The sequence below is a fragment of the Cryptosporidium sp. chipmunk genotype I genome (genome assembly GCF_004936735.1).
Source record: "Cryptosporidium sp. chipmunk genotype I strain 37763 chromosome Unknown contig_5, whole genome shotgun sequence".
Classification (NCBI taxonomy): Eukaryota; Apicomplexa; class Conoidasida; order Eucoccidiorida; family Cryptosporidiidae; genus Cryptosporidium; species Cryptosporidium sp. chipmunk genotype I.
In genome coordinates, this window is record NW_027125619.1 from 162,595 (window position 1) to 184,572 (window position 21,978).

General features: G+C 37.2%; 8 protein-coding genes across 8 annotated transcripts; 6 read left to right on the forward strand and 2 right to left on the reverse strand.

Moving 5' to 3' along the window:
- Positions 1–255: 255 nt before the first annotated feature.
- Positions 256–1,123, forward strand: ELE39_003236 (uncharacterized protein; the record flags this gene model as incomplete). Its single annotated transcript, XM_067346578.1, has 2 exons — positions 256–626; positions 859–1,123. The coding sequence occupies 2 exons, from the start codon at positions 256–258 to the stop codon at positions 1,121–1,123; spliced, it is 636 nt and encodes a 211-aa protein (XP_067199816.1).
- A 170-nt stretch (positions 1,124–1,293) lies between these two features.
- Positions 1,294–4,063, reverse strand: ELE39_003237 (acetaldehyde reductase plus alcohol dehydrogenase of bacterial origin; the record flags this gene model as incomplete). The annotated part of the gene is made up of 2 exons (XM_067346579.1): positions 1,294–3,891; positions 3,980–4,063. 2 exons carry the CDS (start codon positions 4,061–4,063, stop codon positions 1,294–1,296), a joined length of 2,682 nt encoding a protein of 893 aa, XP_067199817.1.
- Positions 4,064–4,868: 805 nt separating this feature from the next.
- On the forward strand, positions 4,869–5,804 carry ELE39_003238 (Uba3p like ubiquitin activating enzyme E1; the record flags this gene model as incomplete). Its single annotated transcript, XM_067346580.1, has 1 exon — positions 4,869–5,804. One exon carries the CDS (start codon positions 4,869–4,871, stop codon positions 5,802–5,804), a length of 936 nt encoding a protein of 311 aa, XP_067199818.1.
- A 159-nt stretch (positions 5,805–5,963) lies between these two features.
- On the reverse strand, positions 5,964–10,484 carry ELE39_003239 (uncharacterized protein; the record flags this gene model as incomplete). Its single annotated transcript, XM_067346581.1, has 1 exon — positions 5,964–10,484. One exon carries the CDS (start codon positions 10,482–10,484, stop codon positions 5,964–5,966), a length of 4,521 nt encoding a protein of 1,506 aa, XP_067199819.1.
- A 691-nt stretch (positions 10,485–11,175) lies between these two features.
- ELE39_003240 (signal peptide protein) lies at positions 11,176–12,787 on the forward strand (the record flags this gene model as incomplete). Its single annotated transcript, XM_067346582.1, has 2 exons — positions 11,176–12,220; positions 12,273–12,787. The coding sequence occupies 2 exons, from the start codon at positions 11,176–11,178 to the stop codon at positions 12,785–12,787; spliced, it is 1,560 nt and encodes a 519-aa protein (XP_067199820.1).
- Positions 12,788–13,527: 740 nt separating this feature from the next.
- Positions 13,528–17,250, forward strand: ELE39_003241 (uncharacterized protein; the record flags this gene model as incomplete). Its single annotated transcript, XM_067346583.1, has 1 exon — positions 13,528–17,250. One exon carries the CDS (start codon positions 13,528–13,530, stop codon positions 17,248–17,250), a length of 3,723 nt encoding a protein of 1,240 aa, XP_067199821.1.
- A 158-nt stretch (positions 17,251–17,408) lies between these two features.
- On the forward strand, positions 17,409–17,636 carry ELE39_003242 (uncharacterized protein; the record flags this gene model as incomplete). Its single annotated transcript, XM_067346584.1, has 1 exon — positions 17,409–17,636. One exon carries the CDS (start codon positions 17,409–17,411, stop codon positions 17,634–17,636), a length of 228 nt encoding a protein of 75 aa, XP_067199822.1.
- Positions 17,637–18,415: 779 nt separating this feature from the next.
- Positions 18,416–21,505, forward strand: ELE39_003243 (uncharacterized protein; the record flags this gene model as incomplete). Its single annotated transcript, XM_067346585.1, has 1 exon — positions 18,416–21,505. One exon carries the CDS (start codon positions 18,416–18,418, stop codon positions 21,503–21,505), a length of 3,090 nt encoding a protein of 1,029 aa, XP_067199823.1.
- Positions 21,506–21,978: the final 473 nt, after the last annotated feature.

Sequence of the window (21,978 nt, forward strand, 5' to 3'; positions counted from 1 at the left end):
GTCTAACTGCCATTACTTCCAACAGTGCATGCAAACATGCAATTTATTCTCTACATTACGTCATTCCGCTTAGGCGCCAAACCCATAATTTAATTATATACCGGTACAATATAAAAAATCGAGTATCTGGACAAACCTGAAATTGTACAAAAAAGGTTGGAAATTGGCTCAAATGGTTATTGGGATCGGAAGAATTAATTTGATGCCCATTCATACTTGGTTATTTATACTCTTATGAAGAGTGACATTTCAATAATGACTGAGATTGAGGTAGTTTTAAGCTTTATATCGCTTTTAATACTTTTACTTACAAGTAATATCCCCAATTTGTACAGATACATTGCACTGCTACTATTTGAGTTGGTGTCATGCATTCTTGTATCTGTTCTACTCATAATTAAGCCCAAGGTCAATCAGCATTCGCTCTTACCCACTATAGCATTAATTTCATATTCTGTTATTAGTGGATTTATAGGGACAATTCTAACAATGCTTACTGTTTTTTTCTTGGGAGCTCACCTTGTTGACTTTGGAATTATAGTATTGTCCCTTTATTTTGGATTGGTAACTTTTAGAACTTGTATATTTACCGGCTTTAAAAGTTTATTAGTAATGATTATTAAAAGGTAAGTCTTCACATATTATCAGGAGAAATACGCCAAAAAAGTATATATTAGACTCAGATGATTAAAACACTTAAGGGGTTTAAATGAGCTTAATATTGTTTGTTAAGTGAATTAAAAAAAAGAAATTGAATCTTTTCAATTTTATGATGAGCTAATATTTACTAATGAAAACTAGATTAGTTATTTCCTCCTCTTCTTTTATTCAGTAATTCTAACTACTCAAATTTCTTAGCCCAACCTTAAAACCAAAGGATAACAACATTGCTCCTATATTCTACTCCGCCTTATTAGCCTACTTCTGTAGTTTTTCATGTATCATCCACTCCAACAGCAACCTATTAAAATGGCCAAACCTTATACTCTTAGGAGCTGTTCTTGGAAGATTTATAGGGACATTATACAAGCTTTTTACTGGGAAAATAAAAGGTAAAAGAGAAAACCAAGATTCTGCTGAATCTATTAAAGCAAATCAAAGACATAAACTTAGCAGGGATTAATTTAGATTTAATACTTTAAGAAAGTTATCAAGTGTTCTAATGCTCAGTTTCTATTCAGTGGCTATTAGTCTTATATTATCTGTATTAATGTAAATTCCCTTGATATGCTAATCATTTTATATTCTAATGTCGCCTCTATTAAATACTTTAAATACACTTTATTTCAATGATTAATGCTCTGGATATCTGACAAGTCCAGAATAAGCGTCAATGTAGAGCTGTTTAATCTCATTTAAAAGAGGGAACCTTGGATTAGCTCCAACGCATTGATCATCAAGGGCATGGATACTCATGGATTCAATTTTTGACATATAATGTTCTTCCTCTATTCCATGATCTTTAACGCACATTGGGACTTTCAAGGTTTTCTTGAGATTTTGTATTGCCTCAACTAAAATTCTAATATTGATGCTTTCCTGATCCAAACCACTCTCAAAGCTCTCATTTGACTTGAAGTTCAAGATATCAACGAGTTTCGCATATCTACTTTTTGCTACAGGATATTTGTACTGAGATAAAATGGACTGCTTGGTTGGCCTGTTAGATGCATTATAAGCAACAATATGTGGAAGAAGTATTGCATTTGCAATCCCATGTGGAATATGCATTTGAGCTCCCAACTGGTGAGCTAGAGCATGACAAATTCCAAGAAAAGCATTGGAGAATGCCATTCCAGCGATAGATGAAGCATTATGTACATATTCTCTTGCCTTTGCGTCTGCATTTAAAACAGAGTTTGGTAAATGGTCAAATATGAGTCTCATGGCTTGTATGCAAAGTCCATCGGTATATTCAGAAGCATAAGTTGCGACAAAAGCTTCAAGGGCATGTGTAAGAGCGTCTAAGCCAGTTGCAGCTGCAAGGAAGCTTGGCATTGAAAGAACAAAGTTAGCATCAACAATGGCCATATCTGGGGTGAGCTTGTAAGAGGCTATAGGGTATTTGATTCCAGTGCTGTTATCAGTTATCACAGCAAATGGAGTCATTTCTGCTCCAGTCCCGGAAGTAGTAGGGATGCAAATAAATCTTTGAATTTTTCCACCACTTGGAGGTAGCTTGACAATTCTTTTCCTAATATCCATAAACCTGGTAACGACTTCATTCCATTTGACAGTTGGATGTTCATACATGAGTCTTACAAGTTTTGAAGCGTCCATAGGAGAGCCCCCTCCAAAACCAATCAAACAATCTGGCTTACTTACGTTTAATCTTTTAACAATTTCCTTAACGGTTTCAACATCAGGCTCAGGAGGGACTTCTGCAAACATTTCAGAGGCTACTCCAACAGACTTGAGACCTTCAACCAGATTATCAACAAAACCAAGGCTAACCATGACTCTATCAGTAATAATGTAAGCCTTTTTTAGATTGATCTCTTTGAGATCTTGCAATGCTTCTTCCAGACATCCTCTGTTGAAATAAATATAAGGCGGAACCTTAAACCAGGATATGTGGTCTCTTCTTTGTACAACTTGCTTGTAATTGAGCAAATGTTTCACGCCAATTCCCTCAGCAGTTGAAGTGTGGCCCCAAGAACCGCATCCTAAAGTCAGAGAAGGAGTTTGACGAAAATTGAACATTTCACCCATCGCCCCTTGGGCAGCTGGCATACAAACCAGAACTCTTCCAGTGGGAATGTTTCTTTGGAACTCAGTAATTCTGCGTTTTCCTTCATCAGAATTTGGGTCAGTATAGATACAGGATGTATGTCCTAAACCACCAAATTCAACCAAATCCTTTGCTTTTCTAACACCATCGTTAAAGTCGCTGGCTCTAATTATCGATAATACGGGACACAATTTTTCGTGAGACAATTTTTCTCCTCTTCCAATCTCGTTGATTTCTGCAAGAATCATAACGGTATCTTTCGGTATTTCAATGGATGCCATCTTTGCGATCTCAACTGCACTAATTCCAACTGATTTAGGATTCATATTTCCATTTTCATCAATCAATAGATCTCCTAGTCTTTGGAGCTCATCTTTTGAGGAAATGACATGCACTCCTCTATTTCTAAATCCTGAAATCACCTTATCGTAAATCGAATCCAGAACGACCAAACACTGTTCAGATGCGCAAATTAAGCTGTTGTCAAAAGTCTTGGATAGAATTACAGAGTTCACCACCATGTCTATGTCAGAGAGCTCATCAACTAAGACCGGAGAATTCCCTGCTCCTCCGCCCAGGGCTGGCTTTCCGCATGAATAAGCTGCTTTTACTAAAGCAACCGAACCTGTTGCCAAGATAGCTGCGACTGAGCTATGGTTCATTAAGGAGTTACATAAGGAAATGCTTGCAACATCGATCCAACCTATACAGTCCTCTGGAGCCCCTGCTTCCACTGCTGCATCCCTGATGATTTTTGCTGCTCTTATAGAACTTCTAGCTGTTCTTGGATGGGGGGAAAATACTATACAGTTTCTCGTCTTAAGAGAAATGAGGGATTTGAAGATGGTTGTTGATGTTGGATTTGTACATGGAGAAATTCCTGCCAAAATACCCAATGGTTCAGCAACAATATCGATCCCTCCAAATTCATCATGCTCAATTACTCCTACAGTCTTTGTATTTCTGTATTTATTATAAATATTCTCAGATGAAAAATGGTTCTTTATTATCTTATCCTCCAATAATCCCATTCCTCCATCTTCTATTGCCAATACTGCTAGTTCGTATCTTGCACAGTTTGCTGCCAATGAAGCTCTTTGAAAAATATAGTCAACCTGCTCTTGAGAAAGTTTCAAGAAAGCTTTTTGAGCTACTTCCACCTTTAATTTGAAAAAAGTGTAATAATCAAGTCCAAGTTAATTTAAAGTTTTGGATTTAGGAACAATCCGCTCCTCTAATTCGCCTTACCTTTTTCAACAATTCATCCAAAGACTCTACAGAGTCAACCAGTTTTCCAATGCTTTGTGATACCTCAGGAACATAAGCACTCATATTTGAAAATCCGGAAAAATAATAAACAGTTTATTTCTTCTTAAAATTATTTTCCTATAAATTATTCTACAGCTTTGCTGATTAGTTTATTTACGATTTTTTTTTAATATTACATGCAACTTTTGTAATTACCGGAATACTATTGCACTTGCATGTAACTAAGAAATACATATAATCCTCGAATTTTTGTCAAATTCTAAATCATGTAACTTATTTTCGATTATTACGATTACCACTATTTCTGATACTATATTATTCACCTTTTCTCCCCCTACACCAATTGATTCAAATTACCTTTTAACTACTTATTCCACTCCTTTTTACCTTCTCACACTTTTTACCAGCTAAAAATCCTATGTGGCTAGCTAAATTCAAAACTAATAGTGACGTCATTCTAAATTATCTAGGATTAGTATTCATGAAATAAAGCAAACAGTTATTTTGAAATTCGTCATGTATCCCAGAATTTCATAAGAAAGAGAGTGGTTTTGTTTTTGTTCTTTAAGTTTCAATTTGTTCAGAAATTGATAACTTCCTTCACCATTTAAACTCTTCTATTTACCTTATTTTCACTCTTTTTTCACCATCGTCATTCACACAAATCCTATATCGGCGTACATTTTAGGCGGCAAACCGGAATTATTCTTCCTAATGCAATTTATTAAATTTTTGAGAAGTTAAAACTAATTTTATTCTCGTAAAAATTTGGAGAATTTTTTGTAAGGTTTTCCCTTAAATTAATTTTTCGCCTCGGATTTCTAATTTCAGTTTTATTCATACCCCACAACATGGAAAGGAAGTTGTCATGAATACTGAATGCAGGCCTTTAGAAAAAGATATAGATCCTGCTCATTGCAAAGTACTATTGGTGGGCGTTGGGGGAATTGGAACAGAAATTCTCAGATGTCTGGTGTTGTCTGGATTTAGGCAAATTGACATTGTTGACTACGACTTCGTCGAGGTTTCCAATGTTTCCAGACAATTGTTTTTTAAACTTGGAGATGAAGGAAAGTCTAAGGTGCATGTTTTGGCGGCAAGCGCAACAAAGCACTTTAAGTCAGCAAAAGGGCTGGAAATCAAGCCCTTTCACTCTGACATTTCCGAATTTTTCTCCAAGTTCAAAGTAAATCCAACTGACTACAAAATTATTCTTTCAGGTTTGGATAATATTAATGCAAGAAGAACATTGAATGCTATAGTAATGACACATTCCACTCCTCAAGGTTCACCGATACTACTAGATAGTGGTACTGAGGGCTTTAATGGTCACTGTAGGATCATTGTTCCTGGAGAAACATCCTGCTATGAATGTACAATGGGACTCAACATCCAAGATACTAACTTTCCGCTCTGTGAAATCAAGGAGTTCCCTAGAACTCCCATACACTGTATAGCCTATGCAAATTTCATATACGAGGAAAATGAAAAGAATTCTGATGAAAGTAAAAATCAAAAAATTCTTAAGATTTATCGGCTAGCACAGGAACATGCAAAATCTTTTGGAATCCAGGGAGTCACTATTGAATTAACACAACAAATTGTTGGCAATATTTTCCCAACTCTTCTTTCTACAAACACAATTATTGCATCCTGTGTGGTTTCCCAAGCTATTAAGTATCTAAGAGACTTTGGAAAAACAAACAAACTTAAAAGCTATTTCATGTATTATGGTCAAACAGGTATCTACTCATCCTGTTTTGAAATTCACAAAGATGAAAACTGTATTTTTTGTAAGATATAAAATTATAGTGGACTATCCGATCTATTCATATGTACCGATTTATTATTTACTATTAACTTATTATTTCTCCCGGAAGTCCTTCATTTCTCTAAGACTCCCACTTTAGAATTAAATCTCATCCTTCGAATGAATATTTGACTTTATCCAATTTATCTTCTATTAGTTGTTCCTCTTTGTCGTATTAACAGGTTCCCAAGATAAAAAACTCTCAACGTTAGCATCTCCACCTTTAGCTACCGAAGAATTGAACCAGGCTTCCCCAGCATTAAGTCCCCAAGTAGAACTTACATTTGCAATATACTGAGATCTCCCCATTTCGGTGTAGAGTCCAGCTATACCTTGAGATCCCTCAAGCGCTTTTTGAGCTTTTGGAGGTATGTGTGGAGTTCTAACCTTCTCATCTAAGTAAATAAACCCAGAATAGGATGAGTTAATCAGTTCTATAGCAGAGTCCTTTGAAATACCGAGATTTGTAAGGTTTCCTGAAATTCCGTCCCATTTGTTATTCATTGGGGGTATTGGAACTCTTCCATTATTCCCACTTGAGTCTCCAAAGTTACCATTATCGATCTCTGTAGAGTTTACTGTCGCTGTCAACGCATAGGGAGCCAGTCCTTGGCATGAACATTCAACCACAAATTGTTTGCTTTCTTGTTTACTTGGAGAAATATTGCTAGAGCAAAGATCTTCTCTCCAAACTGAGTCACTTAACATTGAACATCCTATATTTGTCATATTCACCGGAATCTCAAAAGAAAGAGGAAGTGAAAATGTTACTGTAGGAATTTCATATGCATAGTAATCAATCGAACAGAGATAAAGAGCTGCTCCTCCTATTGGAATTGGTCCAGTGACTTTTCTAACAGCATTCTCTATCAGCATATCAGAAATGTATTTCCTTGGGTAAGTATAACTGGAGATCGTGGCTGATGTATTTGGACAGCTTGTTGAAGCAAACTCGAGCATCTCAGAGTCGTACTCCTCCGGATATGCGTGGAAGTAAATAGACTCAATAGGGGTGAGCTTCTTAATTTCGCTGAATCTAAAACCTGAAATTGCCATTCCGTTCAAGCTTGTTGATCTTCTGGTAAATACTTCATCCAAAGTAACCACGGAGAGCGATATACCGCTTTCTGGTCCTTTCCAATCCAAAGAATTCTCATTATAAGTCCAAAATGAAAATCTGTTAGCCACAGCTTCGAGCATATGGGATATTATTGACTCAAGATTTCTGTCTCGGAGTACTTTATTCCACCCATTGCTTGCTACTAATAAATCCAAAGTCTCTAGAATGAGATTTGAGACACTAGGACTACTTGTACATTCTGCATTTAAGGTGATATTCATCAGGATTTCAAAAGGTCGTGAGACATCCAAGTTAAGTTTGGGATTTTCATAAGCAACCCTGGAAATCTTTCTAAGAATATCCAAAGATAGAAGCTTGAAAGAAGCAAAATCGTATGCTTGGGGTATGTTCTGGAGCTCAAATGCTGTGGAATAGATCGATTCAAAATAGCTACTCCATATTATCTGGTTATCTTTGCTTTGCTCAAAAAGAGCACTCACCAGTTGAATTGTTTCTATTGGTGATGTATAAGCCAGTGGATGGGTAACTACGGCTATTGCATCTTCAATCTCTAGTTTGGAGTCTCCTGTCTTCATTAAAACTTTTGAAAATGGACAGGGAAAAGCATTCAATAGACTCAAGTCATTTGAACACCAATGAGAGTAGAATGAGTCCTTGTATGGAGGCTGGCAAGGAATATAGCAGCCTGAAAATGATACAGTTTGGGCTCTGACGTATACGAACCATTCTTTGCTGGTTGCTGGGAGCCTTAGAGAAGAAGGAAGCTGGCTTAGAGAGTCTCCGAGGAGGATTACTGTGGAGTTTTGTCCTATAATTTGGGAGGATGACGCAATAATTCCAAAACTAGAGAAGCCTTCATCTTGTTCATTGTTTGAAAATACAAGGTTGCTGAGAGTTAGGAAGATTGAGTCTCCAATTGAGGCACCCTTTTCCTCTGGTTGATAGAGAGAAAGCTTCCCGACGGTTGGAGGAAAATCCACAGCTCCGAATTCTACAGATACAAATTCGTTTGCGACGGCTTTTGGGTTACTTTGGATTAAAGTCTCATACGAGATGGAGGTGGTTCTAGCGGAGCTGGATTCCGAAATGATTAGCTCGTGGATACAGTTTGAGAATTTTGAGTTTTGGAGGACTGGGAACTTACTTGTTATGACCATTGATCCACCTAGATTGGAAAAATCTGCTATCGTAATTTTTGAAACACTGGGAGTACCAGAAACTCTTCTTATAGATTCGCAATAGAGATATGCTGAAACATAGAATTCCTTGTTAATACTAATTCCGGAGGTGTTCCCCAGGACTACTTTGTGTCTGATCTGGAGGCCTTTGTTGAAAGGGATCAAGAATGAGTACTTTGTATTGTGAAGATGATCCCAGGCCTTTACTGTGGGGTAAATAATGAAGATTTGCTGTACCGTTGTGGGAATAATTGGGATCATTGGGATCTTGGAGCAGTATTCTGGCGTGATAAAGCCTGAAATTGGGGGAGAAAAAAGCTTAACTGAAAGACCCTTTGTAGGACTTGTATAGGAAATAGTGTCTGTGAAAATGGTTACAGTCACAGCAAGATAGTCAGCAGTCTTGAAGGATGAGCCTTTTAAAGTCGTTACATGTTCTTTTGGGGAGGTATTCACCATTCCCACAAACTGAGCTTGGTTATCTGGAGTATTTAAACATGTTACAAATTCGTTGTTTAGCTCGCATGATGTAATTTCCTCCCTGGGAATTTCAATCATATCTTGCCAAGTATTTGTGGACGTAGTCTTCTTGGTTTTGCACTGCCAAGCTGTTTTGAGGGAATACATGTCTCTTTTCATGGGTACAAATCTGGCAGCTCTGCAGGTCATTCCTGAACCAGGAGTGGCGTAGTTCCCATAATTCCTGTTGATGTATCTTTCACTAAACTGATAGAACTCGCTTCCAAGAGTAACGGAGGTGTCATAATTCACAAAAGAAGGCAAACTGTAGAGGATAAAGGGCTGATTCGAGGCAGTTGCAAGCAAAAGAGAGTGGAGGAGTCCATTTCCAGGATATATTCTTTTAAATCTTCGTGTCTCATCATGTATATCAGATCTAAAGGTTCCCTTGTGAGTATAACTGACATATTGGATCAGGGATGACACTACAAAAAAGTAACTTATAGGGGATGGAGCTGAAAGATATTTAATTGGAGGGAGGTAAAACGGTGATTTAAATTGAGTATTTGAATTTCTGAGATGATTTCCACATAACCCCACACCTGCATGCACACCGGTATAGGAAGATTCAGGGGAGTATGGAAAAGTGCCATTATAATAGCATCCTCCAAGGAAGTTATTTGAGAATGTGAGATAGGTTGAGAGGGTGTTTTGGAGTTGTCCAGGGTAGTTCTTTGTATTTAAGAATGGTCTTTTAGAGAAGTACATGCTCGAGAGTACGGTATTTCTGGCTATAGTAGAGTCATTTTTCGAGTATTTTGTAATTAACTTTTTTGGGGATGAGTCTTTGAGATAAGAGATATTGAATGGACTCGAGCCATTATTGGCATGATTCCAAAAAGGATCCATTGGGTAATAAAATAGATAATTACTCACACAACTTGAGCTACTTTTGGACGGGAGGTTGGATGGCATAACCACTTTAATAGGTGAAACACCTAAGGGGATGTTTGTCCATCCAAAAGGCACTGCAGAGTTGTACTCATCGGTAGTAACGTTATTCTGGATGGTGATAAAGGCTCCTTGGGCAGAGTTTACAACAGGAGGTTGAAAGCCTGCAAACCTTTCTTTAGGCTGCCAGATCCCGGATGTCAGGTCGGATTCATATTTTCCATATGAGAAAGTCATGTTAAAAAGATCAACGTATGAGTGATCAGGAGGATTGGATCCTTGGATTGAGCTTCCATAAAGGACTTCTGGGGGAAGCTCAATTTTGTATTTGAAGGGAAGAACGATCATATCTGAGAAGGAATTAGCGAGGTTAAGGACACTTGCAACATTGACCCAGTTTTCACTATAGTAGTGTTGTTGGAGCCACGTAAGGACTGGGTCAGGAGAAGGAGCAGTTGAGACTCCTTCTTCCACGATACTCGCAAGTGCATCTCCAATTAGGGTTCCTGGAATGAGGAAGGTGAAATTGGTGGCTGAAGTTGACTGGATCATGCTTGGCTGGAAACTATTTAAGTAGTCTACAAGCATGTTGCAGGCAACGTAGTAGCTTGAAGTTTGGTTAACAGAGATAGACCCAAAAGCTGTAGAGATCCAGATTGGCCCAGTTAAACCTGCATGATTACATGAGAATGAGATTGGATTGGTTTCAAAGACGTAGTTAATATTCTTGAGACTGATAACAATTGGGTACATGTAAGAGCAGGGAGTTAGAACGGCTGGAAATCCAATAGTAGACCATAAAGAAAGGTCGTATCTGGGTTGGTTTGCCAATTCATCGATTTCGATGTCCATTCCCCATGCACCCTGAGCTATCGTGCTGTTTGGATGCATGGGATTAGCAGTGTAGCTTTCTGGCATAAGCTGGGAGAGGACCAGGATATTTTTGAGCCAGGAGATCTGAGCTATAGAAATTAGGAGTAAACATGGGATTCTCCTTAATAGCATTGTGGCACTGGAATAATAAGTAATTTGATTGGCTTAAATTTTGAAAGATTTCAATGCTTTCCAGTGATTCATCAGGTTTGATTCTTTTTTTGAATTTTGCAAAGTGGGTTTTCTCATTTTTGATTTACCACACTTTTTTTCCTTTTTCAAAAAAAAAGTATGAAACTAATTTGTTCTAAGCACTAATTTACACTAGTTTCCTAGTAGAATTCCTAAAATTAATTTTTGTAAAATGACAGACTCTTGCTATTATCTACTTCAAACTTTAATTGCAAAGAAGCTTAGCTTCAAATTAGTTCGTTACGTAGAAATTAACATAACTTCCCTAACCTAATAATATCAAATTTGAAGTTCAATAAGAAGTATTTGTCAAAAGAATGCTTAAATATAGCATTAAAACATTTTCAATTTGAATTCCAGATTAGTTCTAATGATTTATATTCGAATATTTTTCTGAAGTCCATGCATGTGGAATGCATGTTTTTTGGCGCCCAAATGTTTAATACCGGTGAATATTTGAGTAGAAGAAAATGAACCGGGAAAATATTGTACCTTGATACAGTGGGGATTGCAAAAATGCAGTATCAACAGAAAGGATATATTATCCAAAAGATATTTTGTGCCTTAGTAAATAGGTTTTAAGGGATAAATTAATTAGTTTCAATAATAAGTGTTAGAGAAGGAAATAAAGATGGATTTCCCCTACTTTTTCTTAATTATATTTTCAATACTGTTTTCCAAAGTTCAATTAGAGGTTGTGATGGAGAATGAAGACCCAAAAATGGATTTGAGCACATTAGAGAATTTGGATTCAAGTTTTATGCAAAATGGAGGTACTGAGGGGATGGAGAACTTGAGTTCTAATATTGATTTGTCTGTAGGTTTTGTGGATCCAGAGCAAATGCATGATAGTTCGAATTTGAGCATGGATAACCAGATGGGTGAGATTGATAATGGGAAGCTTTCTATTGAAGATTTGGACACAAATGATGGTTTTGAAGGAGTGGAAAGTTCAAATTTTCAGGATCAGTTTGAGGATGTGGAAAATAAAAATAGTGATTTTTCAGTTGGGAATGTTGTAGATTCGGAGGAGGATGGAATTTTAAACGCAAGCTTCGGTAGTAAATCGGTTGATTTGAAAGATACTGATATAGTTTTAGCGGAAAGCAACTTGGACGAAGAATTCGACAAGTTGAGCTTTTCGGATAAAAGCATTGTGGGTTCCGATGAACAATCCAGCACAAATGATCTTGGAGGAATGCTGGAGGATCAGGGCGATTTCCCCGGTGATAACGACAAATTTTCTTTATTAAATGAACAGCCAAATGAAGAAAATTTTTCTGGAGACTACAGGGCAGAGACAGCTATGGAAAAAACAGACATGAATGAGGAAAATTTTCATTCTGGGATGATTCAAGAAAGAACAACTCTTCCAACTCCACCCCCACAGACTACAACTGAATCCACAGGGGGAAGTGGAGGAGGAGGTGGTGGCGGAGATGGCAATGGAAGCGGATTTCCAAACACTTCAACAACAACGGCAACAACAGATTCTGGAGGAGATAATGGAGGAGGTAGTGGGGGTGGTAACGGCGGTAGCAGTGGTGGTAGCGGTGGTAGCAGTGGTGGTAGCAGTGGTGGTAGCGGTGGTGGTAGCGGTGGTGGTAGCAGTGGTGGCAACACTGGTGGTAGCAATGGAGGAAGTGATAGCGGAGGTGATGACCAAAACCAAGTGGGTAAGTTAGGCTTTATGATATTCTACACGAATTTTGACTTATTTTTTCTTAGAACAAAAATCAAACAATGCAGCAGTAATTGGGGGTTCTGTTGCTGGAGCTTTGTTGGGAGCAGGAGCTCTTTCAGGAGGACTCTCTTGGTTTTTTATAAATAAGAAGAAAGAAGAAGAAAGAAAGAAGAAGTTGAGGGCAATCCGAGAGAGAAGAGCCAGACTGGCAGCTTTGAGGAAAAGTATATCAGAGTCGGCAATTAGTACAGGAGAAAGCGTATCAGCAACAGGAAATGTAAATGTGGCCAGAAAGGCTCTAAGTAATAGCGGCCAGCAGCTCGGGTCTTCCTCTTTAGTTACTATTGATACTTCATCAAGCGCTTCAAGTAATGTTTTGGATTCGAGCGCTTGCTCTCTTCCAATAATAGATGTACATGCAGGAAATAAGAGTATGAATAAAAGAACAGGTAAAAACCAAAATATCAGAGGCTTTGGCCAAGGCTCAGACTCAAGCTCAGGTAATTCAGGCAGGAAGACAAAGTTAAATGTATCTACCGAATTGAGCAATTTTGATTAATTGATTCAGCAGTGCTGTATATGGATATAAGTGATAAACTTAAGCCACTTACAGCTTTCTTTACTCACACGTTTTTTTATCTGAGGGAAAAGAAGAGAAAGATGAAGGAAGAGAGTTAAGTTTTTTTTTTTTTTTTTTAAATTTTTATGTTTTGAGCGTTTTACACAGTTTTACTACTGTCTTTTTGCCATTTCATACTCCTTATACTAGTAGAGTCATGATGTTTGTAGGAAACATAAGAAGTTTCTGGGGATTGAAGTAAATTTTTGTTTTGTTATTGCTCTTTTTATATTTATTTCCAAAGTGCCCGCCTTATGTGCATACATGCACTTATGTGGACAGCAAGCATTACATGCACAGTGAGAAGGTGGGAGGCCAATTGAGAGGATGAGATTTTTGAGAGAAGAGAAAATAGCGAATATGAGAGAAAGTTACCATTAGAGGAGAAAAAATGGTGAAAAAGTCAAAAAAGATGATAAAGAATCAAAGACAAAGCGTAACAGGAGTATGTGTGTTGAAGTGTGTACACACACGGCTGTGTAGCAATAAATAAGGAAAATGTAAGCAATATATTTATGAAGGAGGGCCATGAAAGTAGCCGTATAGATAGCTTAAATAGAGGGTCTTAATTGAAGTATTAAATGACTTGATGAGTAGCAAGTAATAAAAGAAAAAGTGGAATTAATTGGAGAGAGAAAAAAAACATCAATAAAAGTAAATATTGAGAATACAAGAAAGCAATGAGGTGGCTACACCTTATTGTAATATTTATTCAATTAAGTTGGATATTTGGTACAGAAAGTCAAAATGTAAAGCATAGAATAAGTGTATTATTTGAGGATACTGGTTCTGAGGTAAGACTATCAGGTTCTCCAAAGACAACTTTAGGACAGGCATTAGTATCTTTTTTTCAGTCTAGTGCGGAGAAAGAAAAAGGCCTTTCATCGTATAGCTACGTCCTGAAGTCAACAGGTTCAGAGATTCCAACGGAAACTCCCATATCAGAAATTTTATCAGATGATTTGGTAATGGCAATTCCGAATAAAGATGTGGACTCTGGATCAGAAAACTTAAATAGAGCTGGCTCTGAAGGAGTTCAGGTTGGAAATAGTGGCCAAAGTTCTTCAAAGTATGTGGAGTTGTCACCTGATGATGTTCATTTGAGAGTAACATTACCAGACGGTATTGTTGAAAACATCATAGTAAAAAGACAACGTACAATTGCTTATCTAAGGGACAAAGTGATGAAAGACTTTGGTATTACAGGTAGTTATGATGTCTCAGATGGGGAAAAGATATTACCAAAATCTTCAACGGTTGATGAATTAGGATTGGAGGACTTGGAGTCTCCATTGTTTTTGGTAAGTAGTGGCTCAACAAAGAAGAAAACTAGTCAAAAGAAGGAACGTGTTCAAGTAGTGGGCGGTGAAAGCTCTATGTTGGATGACGATGATTCATCATATAATACGGGAATTGCTGGAAGTGGAGCAGCTCGTTATCAAAGTCCAGCTACTGGTGGATTTGGGGGAGGAATCCCAGGAGATTATATTTTAAAGACTGTCAAAATTAAGTTATATTTCTTGGCGAAAAGAGTGAATGTAGCTTATTCAACGTTGTACAGTAGAACCGGTTCAGATTTGATATACGACATTAATATGCAAAAGAATATTCCAGTTAATAAGATTAGATTGGGGATAATGAGAGAAGGGAGTCCATATCCAGTAAATATTGGAATAGATTCGCCAGAAGCGGAGTTGTCTCTGTACGAGCTGGGAATAAGGAATGGGGATGTAGTTATTGTTGCAGGCCCGGAAACAAACTTTTCGAGGACAGAACTACCATTTAGAAAAGGAAGCAGATTTAAGATTTATCTAAGTTGTCAAGATGCACCACATTCTCAAAAGAGGTTTTCAGTTGAAGTTTGGGAAAATACTTCAATAGATTCAATAAGAGTTGCATTGTCAGGCCCACTAAGAGTCCCATTTTCTGAAATTGATTTGGAGATTGAGGATATCGATATTAATGGACAAGTTGTAATGTGGAGAAGATTGAGAGGCTATAATTTAAGTCAGTTAAATATTGTAGCAGATACTGAATTGTTTGTTAGAACTGGACCATATAAATATGTAACTTTGCAACCATCGTACTTCAATAGGTTAACAGGCAAGCATGAGATCCCGATGGATGTTAGAATAAGGTTTGATGACTTTTCAGGATTTGATTTATTGTTAGGGGTCTATCCTTCTACTACTATAAAGCAATTAAAACGTTTAATAGCTTGGAGAAGAAGCTATATTCCAAGTTCTATACAATTGGAAATTATTGGAATTGATAGAAGAATGATGCCAACATCAGTAATCCCATCCAATGATTTGCTTACTTTAAGAAAGTTAAGAATAATACCAGGAATTATCTTTAGAGTAAAGTTGTCGGGCTCACCAATTGAGCCATCCAAAATTCCAGTTGAGGATATCAATGATAAAGAGTATGTTGATGGTAGTCAGAAAATAGTTGAAGGTGGAAAGCCAACAATGACTCTGAATATTATGATTATTAATAAGGATTTAGCACCTGTGCAGATTGTATGCTTCCCAAATACAAAGATCAAATCTATTATTACAAGTATTTCAAAGAGGAGAAACATTCCTCAAGGAGCAATTAGGTTATATTCAGAAAAGCAACTAGAGAATGGGGCTTTATATAGAAGGTACTATGAAAAGTTACCAGAGAAAACTGTAGAAGAATCAAAGATTACGAGGGGAATGGAACTGTTTGTAGAAGTGATGGAAGAAGTTAAAAAAGATGATACTGGAAATATTATTAGAGATGGAATGGTTAATTTGATCGTCAAATGGGATGATGGATCAACATGCAACATTCCTGTTCCATTATCGTCCAAACTAAGTCAATTTAGGGGGACTTTGGCAGGCTTAAAGGGAACCAACCCAGAATCTGTTACATTAAGTCGTAAATTGGGGGGAGACAAAGCTCATAAAATGATCAATATTGATGCTTCTATAGACTCTTATAAGTTGAAAGACGGTGATATGATTGAAGTAGCTGTCGATTCTAATGGAAAAGTTGACTCAAGCACTTCTGGAGGAGAGCTTTCTTCAGATATTGGGTCACAAAGGTTAACGGGATTGAGATTTTCATGGCCTGATGGAACAACTGTTGTTACATCTGGTAGAGAGTCAAAGAAGCTGGGAGAAGTTAAGACTTTCTTAGCAGAAAGGCGAGGAAATGACCCAAAAACGGTTGCAATATATTTCTCAAGCGGGAGAAAGTTAGTTGGTGACGATAAGACTTTATCAGACTTGGGAGTACAATCAGATATGCAATTCTGGGTAGAAACTGATGCTTTACATTGGGAAAATCCTAATGATCCAGTAAGGTTTGTTATAAGAAATACAGACACTTTATGGTCAACAGTAGTCTTTATTTCACCTGATGCATATGTGACAGCAACAATTAAGGATTTGATTGAAGAGTATAAATCCAAGTCAATGATTCCAAGGGAAGCAAATGTTCAGATATTAGGGTTTGAGAGCATTCAGGAAACTGATTTATTGTCAAAGTATGAGGACGATGAGAGGATTAGACATTTATTGGTTGAGGTTAAACTACCAAATGAGTCAGGATTAATGGGAGCAATATCAGGAGAGCCAGAAAATCCTACTCAGCCAATAGACAAATTGAAGCAGATTATTAATTGGGATGGCCCCGTTAAATTCACTCCAACTCAAAAGAGAGGACCTTTTTCTGCAAAGGCAGAGACAACTGAGATTCAAGTCATGATGCCTGTTGCAGCCTTTATTCGTCCAAGATTAGTTGTTGATGAGGCTTTATTACAAGCATTTGGAGAAATTGCTGACTCGGAATTAAATGAGAGAGTATTTGGTCCAGCAGGAAAGAAGATTTCATCCAAAAACAAAGAGCATTTAGTTGCAAAGATGGCATCAACAAGAAGGGCTGCATATATATTGCATGTCATTTGTTCTTTAAATAACCTATCCACTGATAAATTTATGATGATTACTCAGTCCAAGCCACCATTTGAGGCTAGAAAGTGCACAAAGCATTTAGCTTTAGGATTGGATAAGCACTATAGATATGCAAGAGGAGTTTTGGGGAAGAAGCCGATCCGTTATAATAAGGCTATTAAAGCTCTAAGGAATGCGAAGAAGGAGTTTACTAAAGCTTATTCATATGTAGTTAAGAATTCATCTAAGATGGCTAGGATTATAAAGAGAAAAAGCAAGAAGAAAGGAAGCATTCCAGACCAAGACTTTTTAAACGCGTTGGCATTGTCAGGTAAGATGAAGTATGAGAAGAAGCAACAAGTTGATGTAAATATGCAAAACTTATATACAATTTTAAGGCCTGTGGCAACTCAGGAAGATATTGATGAATCGCTTAAAAGGGAGAAAGAGACTTCAAGGATTTTGCATACTGGCGAATAAGAGATATACACATTAATTTAGCTTAATGGGATTAGGATAACACAGCAGTAGCTTAACCATGAAGAGGAAGGAGCAGAGGTAGAGGTGGAGAAAGGAGTGGAGGAGAGTAATAGGTGATCACGATGATGTTTGCTTTATTGGATATATTAGTAACTTCAATGTGCATTACAAATGTTAAATTCATTTGTATTACTGTACATAGCAGGGGAAGGTCTAAGAATAGTGAATGGGAAAAAAATTATCCAAGACTGTTATTTTTAAGGGGTACCTCCAATATAATGCATGAGTGGCAAAACAGATCCAGGAAAAGAACATCAGGATCTGAAGTAAAAAAAAGCCATATTGTTTCGCAAGACTCAAGATTAAGAAAGAAGGAGGTTAGGTAAGGCTCAGATTAGATGACGATGAAATAAAATAAATAATATTTTTGATCAGAAGACAGGGGATTGAACGAATATTAAGAAAATGTGGAAGAAAATGAATCGTCATATTTAAGGGGAGTGGTGGCAAAGGCGAGACATTAGAGTCTTACTCGTATATTATTCTTTTAAGATAGATTTTAATAGAATTTAGAATATTTAAGACTTAGTTTTAATATGGGGAGGCATCTTTTTTTACTTTAATATCGTCAGACATTTGTACTAACTGGGATATTTTTCCCTCCTACCACATGCTTATTTCTATTCATCCATCAAGATTTAATTTATTCCAACACTTCCCGCCAACCACGCTCGAAGCGCTCACCGGCGCCACAAAAGTAACCGCCTAAAGTGCCGGTACTTTGAATGTATTAGAAATAGGTCTAAGAGGGAAAAAATGGAAATAAAAATATAGGCAATAATTATAATATTAATGGATAAATAGGTAACAGTACATATTGTCTCGTAAAAATAAAAAATATAAAAAAAATCAGTCAGAAAAGGATAGCAAACAAAATTGAAAAAGATTGGAGCCAAATTCGGAAGGTACATAAAAATTCTTTTTTTCATCTCTTTTGTAAATAATAAAAAGTGAAAAATTGGAATAAGTGCCAGAATTAAGTTCGAGGATAAATTTTTCTCAAGAAAATATCTGTAAATAGAAATTGCGAGAATTTCGGGACTTTTGCTGAATATAATAAAGTTTACGAATTTTGAGTTGCAAGTGTATTTTGTCAGCAGTACAGATGAACCGAAAGATAGCAGGAATACTTTCTTTGGTATTGGCTCTGTGTTTTCTTGCGCCTACATATCAGGAAAGCGTAGAAACTAAGAGTTTGAGACCTAGTGATCAAAGTCCTCAAGCAGTAGACCCAGAATGGAAGTTTTTCACAAATGTTTTAGAGTTATTATTATTTCAGCCAGGAAGGGCTATGGGTACCCCTTGGCCAGAAAAGGCACCATTTGAGTTTATGAAGTTGTTTATTAATAATAACAAACAAGATTTTTGTGAAAGATGTGTTAGGTTAATGGAGAATTGGGAAACTTCTGAACCACATATGATTCTTTATAGAGCTCCAAAATACTTTTCCAAATTTCCACAAGTATTTTCCGTGGCTTGTGGGTCTGTTGAGTTTAGATTCATATTTGACGAGTCTTCTAAAAGCGATAGTAAGGGCAAATCTGAATGTATTGAAATTTACAATAAATTCAGCTTACATAAATATTACGAAGGATTTAGTTCTGCTCCAACTTTGAGAAGACGTGCAGCATTCCCAGCTACCCATACTGATCATAGACCTTTCAGACCATTGTATGATCCGTTATATAAGATCCCTACTAGAACACATATTAAAAAAACTAATATTGACTACTCTAAGCACAAGTATATTCCAATTATTCCAAAAAGCGCCGATAATAAGCCAAGAGCTTCTTATCCAATATCTCATACATCTGTGATGGTGGAGTCCAATCATAAGTATGTTCCAATTATACATAAGGCTCCTGGATCTTTTAGTCTCAAAGGTAAATATCTCAATAATACATCTCATAAATACATCCCAATTATTAAATCGGTTAAGAATGATGAGAATGCAGCTTTCCCAGCGTCCAGAACAAACTATCCCACTGATCCAAATCACAAATTCATACCACAGAGCAACAAGCAAGCTTCTTTAAGCGACATTGCTTCTTTACCAGCTTCTAGAACTGGAGCTCCAATTGATCCAAACCACGGATATATTCCGCTATATTTGAAATCTAACTATACAGAGAATGCAGCATTTCCAGCTTCTAGGACCAGTTTTCCGGCTGATCCAAACCATGGTTTTGTTCCTCTATATATTTTAGATAACTCAACAGAAACAGCAGCTCTACCAGCTTCTAGAACAAACTATCCTTCAGATCCACACCATAGATATATTCCATTGTTTATGGCATCAAACTATAGTGAGAGTGCAGCGTTCCCAGCTTCCAGGACCGGCTTCCCAGCTAATACTAGGCACGGGTTCATTCCTCTCTATATTGTTCCAAACTATTTTGAAACTTCATCTTTACCAGCTTCCAGAACTCATTATCCTGTTGATCAGAACCACAGTTTTATTCCTCTTTACCAGAGGGTTTCCTACTATAATATATCAGCATCCTTACCAGCCTCTAGAACTAGTCAACCAACTGAGGCAAAACATAAGTTTATCCCAATATTCGAAACTTACAATCAAACTGAGGGTTCTTCACTCCCAGCTTCAAGAGTAGGGGCTATAATTGACACTAGGCATGGGTATATTCCAATCTTTCAGAGGGTTGCAAATAATGAGACAGCTTCTTTCCCAGCTTCAAGAACAAACTATCCCACTGATCCAAATCATAGGTATATTCCTCTATTTGAGGTTATGGAAGGCACTGAAACTGCATCATTCCCAGCTTCCAGAACAAAGTTTCCAGCCAATACAGAACATGGATATGTACCTATTTTGGAAAGGATTTACTATTACAATGGTACTGTAGCTCTTCCAATATCTAGAGTAAGTGTTCCAATTGATACTAATCACAACTACGTCCCAAGATTCACTAGTAATTTGGAAAATAGTAATGGAAATGCGTCTTTCCCAGCTTCAAGAACTCAATATCCAGCTGATCCAAACCATGGTTTCGTTCCTCTATTTACAGTGGAAAATTCAACAGAAACTGCATCATTCCCAGCTTCTAGAACACAGTTCCCAGCAAATACAGAACATGGATTCATTCCTCTATTTGAGCCTTTAACTTATGAAGGAAGAAACGCATCCTTGCCAGCTTCGAGAACTCAACATCCAGCTGATCCAAACCATGGTTTCGTTCCTCTTTTTACAGTGGAAAATTCAACAGAAACTGCATCATTTCCAGCTTCTAGAACAAAGTTCCCAGCCAATACAGAACATGGATTCATTCCTCTATTTGAGCCTTTAACTCATGAGGGAGGAAACGCGTCTTTGCCAGCTTCAAGAACTCAATTTACAGTGAGCTCCAGACACAATTTCATTCCTCTATTTGTGGTTGAGAATTCTACAGAAACTGCATCATTCCCAGCTTCTAGAACAAAGTTCCCGGCCAATACAGAACATGGATTCATTCCTCTATTTGAGCCTTTAACTTATGAAGGAAGAAACGCATCCTTGCCAGCTTCGAGAACTCAACATCCAGCTGATCTAAACCATGGTTTCGTTCCTCTCTTCACAAAGCTATACCTTTATAATGATACTGCAGCTTTGCCTGCTTCTAGAACTGGACAGCCATCAGAAACGAGCCATGGATTTGTTCCTCTCTTTGGGTCTAATGAAAATAATGAGACTTCATCTCTCCCAGCATCTAGAGTCAAGGTACCATCAGACCCCAACCACTCATATATTCCCGTCATTCCAGAGCATTCAGATCAAGAACATGCAGCAAAGCCCGCCTCTAGAACGGGAGCCCCTGCCCCTGGCGCGCCGGCGGGAGCCCTTCCATATACAATATTAGTTTCAATTCCAAAGGCAGCATTGCCAGTATCTCGTACAGATACATTGTCGGAAGGCCATACGTTTATTCCATTAATAAAGGAAAGGGAAGATATTGGCCCAAAAGCAGCATTTCCTGCGACTCATACATCGGTTAAGGCTCCAGGACTAGTAAGTCAGCCTACAGGAATTGATTGGGAGCATTTCACTGAGATACTAAAGGTGGATTCTGAAGGTAATCCATATGTTGACACAAAATGCGGAAGGATTTATGGATTTGGTGATTTGGGTGCTATATTATCTCAGTTGGATCAGGCCGAGGCAATAGAAAATATTCCACAGCATATCATTGAGGACCGTTGAATATGAAAGAAGCGAATTTAGACTAGTTAGTTGGATATTCGAGTAGAAGATTATTTAACCAAATACAATAATAATGCCATGACATTAGCAGAGGATTTTGAGAATGAATTCAAAAAGATATACTGCTTATAGTATAATAATAGATAGAAGATAATAATACATTAGTAAGAAGGAAAAATAGTTTTTTCATTCATTTGATAAAATACTTAAAACATATTAAGATTATAGTGCATGATGGATGTGGGAGATCATGCAGAAAGAAGGGTTGGATATAGGTAATAATAGGCCTATTTGTGAAACAATAAAGAAAGAGCCTCTTGATTATATAATAAAAATTTAAGTTGAAATTTTTGTTGGTTATAGAGAAGATGATGTGTGCAAGTTTTCGGTTTAAAATTTTTGTACACAAATGAGTTCCGATTCAAATAGGCTCAAGATAGTTTGTTAGAATTTTCGATAGGAACGGAGAAAGT